At 31.8% G+C, this 6,143-nt stretch overlaps 1 protein-coding gene across 1 annotated transcript; it reads left to right on the top strand.

Annotated features, from left to right (window-relative positions):
* The first annotated feature begins 2,797 nt into the window (after nucleotides 1-2,797).
* On the top strand, nucleotides 2,798-5,297 carry LOC18098216 (alpha carbonic anhydrase 7). Its single transcript, XM_006384862.3, has 7 exons — nucleotides 2,798-2,983; nucleotides 3,480-3,697; nucleotides 4,043-4,149; nucleotides 4,281-4,383; nucleotides 4,472-4,639; nucleotides 4,728-4,781; nucleotides 4,961-5,297. Exons 1-7 carry the CDS (start codon nucleotides 2,893-2,895, stop codon nucleotides 5,042-5,044), a joined length of 825 nt encoding a protein of 274 aa, XP_006384924.1. The 5' UTR covers nucleotides 2,798-2,892; the 3' UTR covers nucleotides 5,045-5,297.
* The last annotated feature ends 846 nt before the right edge of the window (nucleotides 5,298-6,143 follow it).

Below are 6,143 nucleotides of genomic sequence, written 5' to 3'. Positions count from 1 at the left end.
AATCGTATTCTAGATTCTGTAGTTGAAGTTCCATTTCAAGATATTGGCTACTCCACGTCTGCCTTTTTAATCATTTACATCTGAATTTTTTTTTAATTAATTTCAAGAAAGAAAATTCCAAAAAAATGAATTATTTTTCGATGTTTGGTAATGTTAATGAAAAATAAATTAGAAAATATTTTTCAGTGTTTAGTTATATCATATAAAATGAGCTGGAAAATAACTTATTAATGTTTTATTTTTTTCAAGTTTATTAAAATAATAAGGAACAAATCTTACAAATTAAAAAGTTGAATGAGAATGAAATTGAAAAAAAAAATAATTTCATAAATTATCTTAAATAAAATAAATAATAATCAAAATAATATAAATCAAATCTAAAAAATAAAAAAATTGAAAGATGAAGAAATTAAAATAATAATAATTAACATTTCATAAATTATTTCAAATAAAATAAGTAACAATCAAAAGAATAAGGATCAAATTTGATAGATAAAAAATTTCAATTAAAAAATGATAAGGAAAAAGTAAATAACAATTATAAAAATTAAATTCTAAGGAATGAAATTAAAAAATAAATATTCAAAACAAAATATATATAACAATCAAAAATTTGAAGATCAAATTTGATATAATTAGCAAATAATATGACATTTCTAAATTTTTCACAACTTCCAGAAAGTGTTTTCTGTCTAAAATAAAAGAAAAATACTTTTTTAGAAACCAAGCCAAATTTTTCTTGAACTGGAAAGTATTTTTTGTTTTTAAAGGTAAACAAACAAAAAAAAAAATTATTTCCAAGAAACAAAACAAATGCTTATTCAAAAAGTCAAGTAAGAAAAAAAGACATTTGTTAATTTGAAAACTGATAGCTTGTACTAAGCTATGCACGTCATCCAATGGAACAAACCAACAAGTAAATGCAAATATTGATTTTTTCAAATTATTTGACTAGTTTTGCTTATCAATCCTCAAGGTACATAGAAGGTTCTCTTAAAAAGGAAAAATTGTATCGATCGAGCTTGTTAGTTAATCAGGAGAGGGGACTAGAGTCATGCTTGTTGCAAAATCATAATAATAAAAAAAATTTCTTGTTTAGAATGCAGTAACTTGCTGCCCGCGATTAGCGGCGAGGCTAAACTATATTTTTATATATAAAAAATATTTAGATATTAAAATGAAATAAAAAAATATATAAATAACTTTCATAATAAATATATAACAATGCTAATTAGAGTTAAGCCAACACGAGATATCTTGCTAAATTCGCAGTCCAGATTATATGATTAGAATAACTCAATAAAAAATAAGAAAAATTATAAAGCCTTTTTAAAAAATGTGATAACTTTTTTAAATCTGTGACTTGAGTCATTAGACTTGAAACATTTAATCTAGAAATACTATAAAGTTCAATTCCTAATAAATTAAATATACAACGATGAAATAAAAAAAATCTCAATCATATAAATTTTTTTTAAAAATAATTATTCAAAAAAAAAGAATCAAAATCACTATTACTATTATTATTAATAAATAATATCATTATTATTATTATCATAATCATCATACTCTTCATTAATATTATTATCATTACTATCACTGCTACTGATCTTCATCGCCTTCTGGTCCCTTCCATAAAACACTAAACAAATAAAATTAATCAGTGGTTATCAGGGTAGGGAGAGGCTTTAGATGTGGTTCACCAAACACAGATACGAGTTTCAAGAATTAAGGGAGAAGCTATCAGACAATTATAGAAACTTTTCCATTGAAAACACTGTTTGTGTTATTTTTTTTAGGAGACAATCGATCCAACAGTTAAAATTTAATTTATCACTAAAAAATATTAAAAAATAATATAAATCATATCTTGAAAGACCTCACCTGACAGTTTAAATTATTGGGTTGAGATGATTTTTTGACATGGTATTAGAGCCTTGATAACCAAGCAATTACGAGTTTGAATCCCACCATCCCTATTTATTTGATAAAAATTAAGCACAATGTAATATAGATCTGTGCAAGTTTTAAACTCACCTAACAACTTAAGCTATTGAGTTGAGATGATCATTAACACAAAAAAAATCTTAAAATCCAAACATAAAAAAGAAAAGGAAACATCTAATTAAGAAGATTCATATAAATATTATATATTTATATTTCTTCTGCTCAATTAGTGAATTGCGAGATCGAACTCAACCACCATAGCTTTGGTTGGGTAGATAGAAAACTAGGACTGCGCGTGAGTTAAAGAAATGTAAGAGTAAGGTGGTATAGAAAAATAATTATAACAATTTAAGAAAGGAGTGCCAAATGTAGTAATATTCAAATAATTTCTGTCATGCGGCACATTTCATGAAAAACATATACATTTCTTCTTCCTACATGAGCTCCAAGCTACCGACTGCTACCCACCGTACCACCGTAGCCAACAGGCATCAGACAGCAACGAGTTATCAATTATTATAAACAAAATAAACGAGCACGTAACCTTATTTTTTCAAACCAAGATTCGTCATCTTAGACGTTTAAAGGTTGAGGAAATTGTTAAATTTGGACACATCGAGAGAATACCACATGGATTTATTGTGAAAGTTCTATCAGTACTGTTATTACATGACTCCTGAAAATAATTCTATTGTTGACTTGCAACTTTCTCTGTCTTGCCATGTTCAAAATTCAAACCTGTCAGGTACATAAACCTGGGCACCATCAATTGTGAACGTCTGTCAACGTGTTGCAGTTGGCTTTTCCGGTGTTCATATTGCACATGGAAGCTATAAATAAGCAGATTACATGCCTCTCCATTCATCGTCGAACAACAACTTCAAAGTCGCATACCGAAGCAAAAAAGAAGAAGAAAATACTGCGAAGTAGTTTAGTCTCTGAGACATGGGAAAGCTAGCAATCCAGCTCCTCTTTTTGATCACTTTCTTCCTCGTTCTTGTTTCGCATATCCTCCCGATAACATCTCAAGAACTTGGTGAGCAGGCTGCGGTTATCATGGCGCATCACTTGTTCATATTAATTTTGTTCGCCACACACGTATAGATAGATGCACGCACACAAAATTATGAGATCAATGACATGAAACATGCAGTAGGCAACAGACATGCACGGCCTTGAATTTTTAAGCATTTCTGTTCAACTTTTCTCCATACATAAACTAGCATGTTGTTTCTTAGCTAGCAACTGCATTTCAGATTAGTATCATATATAAGTATTTTGTTTTCTTGGGCTTAATTTAATTATTAATTTTTGTAGTTTAAATAATCCTTGACAAAGCATTCATTAATTTCATGAAAAAAAAAAAAAAAAACAGAATAAGCTATAGTTTTGCATGCGACTCTCTTTTTTTCCAACTATTTTGTGAAGCAATTTTTAAGTTGTATCTATTACTACGTACGTACCAAACATGCGAATAATTTATATTTATAAGTTGGTTGATTGTTTTTTTTTTCCCATCTGTTATGGTGCAGAGGATGAAACGGAGTTTGATTACAATCCATATAGTGAGAGGGGACCGGCTCACTGGGGAAGGATTCACCCTGAATGGGTTGCATGTAGCAATGGATCTATGCAGTCTCCTATTGATCTGTTGAACGAAAGAGTTGATATAGTCTCCTATTTGGGGAGACTCAATAGAAGTTACAAGCCTGGCAATGCCACTCTTAGGAATAGGGGACATGATATTATGGTAAGAAATTAAGGGAGGATTGAACCTATAATATTAGAAAATAACTAGGAAGAATTACAGCATAACTATCAGTAACCTATTCCAGTTTATCCTGTTAAACTTAAGACAAAAGGCATTTTGGCTTGCAGCTACACCTTATTAGTTGCAAGATTGTTTTCAGAAACCTTGTCATGTTGAAAAAATGGTGTTCGGTGAGATATGTTTATCTACCCATGTACAAGCAATAACTAGGTAGCATTGAAATAGGCATCTGCCCCACCCCTATATATGATCTCTCGCTCTCTCTATATAACAATCTGCTGTGTTTTCTTTGTTTAATTTTAATAATTTTGTCTTTTGATGCAGCTGAAATGGGAAAGTGGTGCAGGAACTATTGAAATAAATGGAACTGAATATGTACTCAAACAGTGTCACTGGCATTCACCTTCTGAACATACAATCGATGGCAAGAGGTATATATCTGATATCAATTATCCAATCCCTCTCTTTCTCTCTATCGCTATGTATAAATATATTTATAGCCATATATAACTGATGACACAAAATCTTTCACGTGTGTAACTCTCTCTATATATGAATACAGGTTTGCTTTAGAGGCGCACATGGTTCATGAGAGCCTCGATGGAAAGGTTGCTGTTGTTGGGATTCTGTACAAGATAGGAAGACCAGACTCTTTCCTGTCATCTGTGAGTAGTGTATTTAGATGTCTCTCTGTAACTCTCTCTATCTTTAATTTTCTCTAATCATGTGCTTGTCCTGTGTTTCGTTAATTAGTTGACAGAACAATTAGAATCCGTTGCCGGCACAAATGAACGAGATACCGTGGTTGGCGTAGTCGATCCAAGGAACATTGAGATAGGCAGCAGAAAGTACTATAGATACTTGGGCTCCCTCACGACTCCTCCTTGCACTGAAAATGTTCTGTGGACCATTGTGAAAAAGGTTTTGATCTGCCCTGATAAGAAAAACATGTGCTTTCATTCATGATGTAGCTATATTTTGTTCTAAATATTACAATCTACCCTGACAGGTGAGGACTGCCACAAGAGAACAAGTCAGGTTGCTTCGTGTAGCTGTTCATGATGTGAGTTCCCAGGCCTATCCATGATTTCCCATGCATAACAAATGGGAAACTAGAATTCCCTGATTATTGATTGTTTCAAGTTTTAATTCTTTACTGCAACCTTTGTTTGTTCATTAGCTGCTGCTGCTGCTGCTGTTGTTAGATATATATGCTGATATCATTTGATAAACATTTTGCAGGACTCGGACACAAATGCAAGACCTCTACAACCACTAAATGGTCGATCGGTGAAACTTTTTGTACCAGAAGACAAACATGACTGAATAAACTATTTGTCCAGGCATTACTGATTACAGGATAGAATATATATATATATAGAATAAATGAAAGAGTTTGGATGAGCAGCAGAGAGTTTTTCGCAATAGGATAATATAACCTTACATGTAATATTTATTGATCAGTCGCATATGGTTTAGCTATTCTTAAGTTCCTATTTCTTATTATTTCCTCATTCATTTATTGCCAATAATTAAGTATTATACATGAAATTTACTTATTTATCTTCATAAATTTCAATTTTGTGGGTCTTTATATATTATATATATAGTTCTACCTGCTACAAGAGCATTACAATCAGTAGTGCAATGAATTAAACCTTTGAGAAGCTAATTAATCAACAGAATTTCCAGATCAACAAATATTAATTAGAGTACATAAAATCCTGTATAGCTTCTTGGAGCAAAAAATGGTTCATCTTTGAGAGCCTTGCGAACTCTCTTGAAGTTGTAAGGTATTGTGCTTTGGAGAGAAATCAGTCTGTCATTCGATTAAAGAAAGTGGCTTTAAATAGCCTTTACAAAGCAACAGAAATGGAATATTTTGGGCAATTAACACCCTGACAACTAGGAATTTATTGCAACTAACACCCTAACAATTAGGGATCTTATTTTAACAAGTCAATTCAACTGAAACTAAAAATAACTTATCATTCCCTCTCTTAAACTAAATGCTTTTAAGTATTTAGTTTATCTGAAACCTCACATACTCCCAGCATCTGTCGCAATTTCTGAAACTGATCTAACTTCAGTGGTTTAGTCATCACATCAGCTACTTGTTCCTTTGTGCCACAGAATTCCAGCTTAATAACATCATCTTTAACCAAGTCCCGTAGAAAGTGGAACCTCACATCTATGTGCTTGCTTCTACCATGCATGACCGGATTTTTTGAAATTTTAATGGCAGAGCTGCTGTCACTCATGATTACAGTGCTTCCTTCCTGCTGATAGCCAATTTTCTCTAGTATCCTTCTCATCCATATAGTCTGACATGCACAATTTGCAGCTGCCACAAACTCAGCCTCAGTGGTTGATAACGTGACCAATGGTTGCTTCCTTGATGACCATGCAACAGCTCCTGAGTTCA

This window comes from Populus trichocarpa, chromosome 4 (genome assembly GCF_000002775.5).
Source record: "Populus trichocarpa isolate Nisqually-1 chromosome 4, P.trichocarpa_v4.1, whole genome shotgun sequence".
Lineage (NCBI taxonomy): Eukaryota > Viridiplantae > Streptophyta > Magnoliopsida > Malpighiales > Salicaceae > Populus > Populus trichocarpa.
The sequence above is the reverse complement of the archived record's forward strand: the minus strand, read 5'-3'. Positions and strand labels throughout refer to the sequence as shown.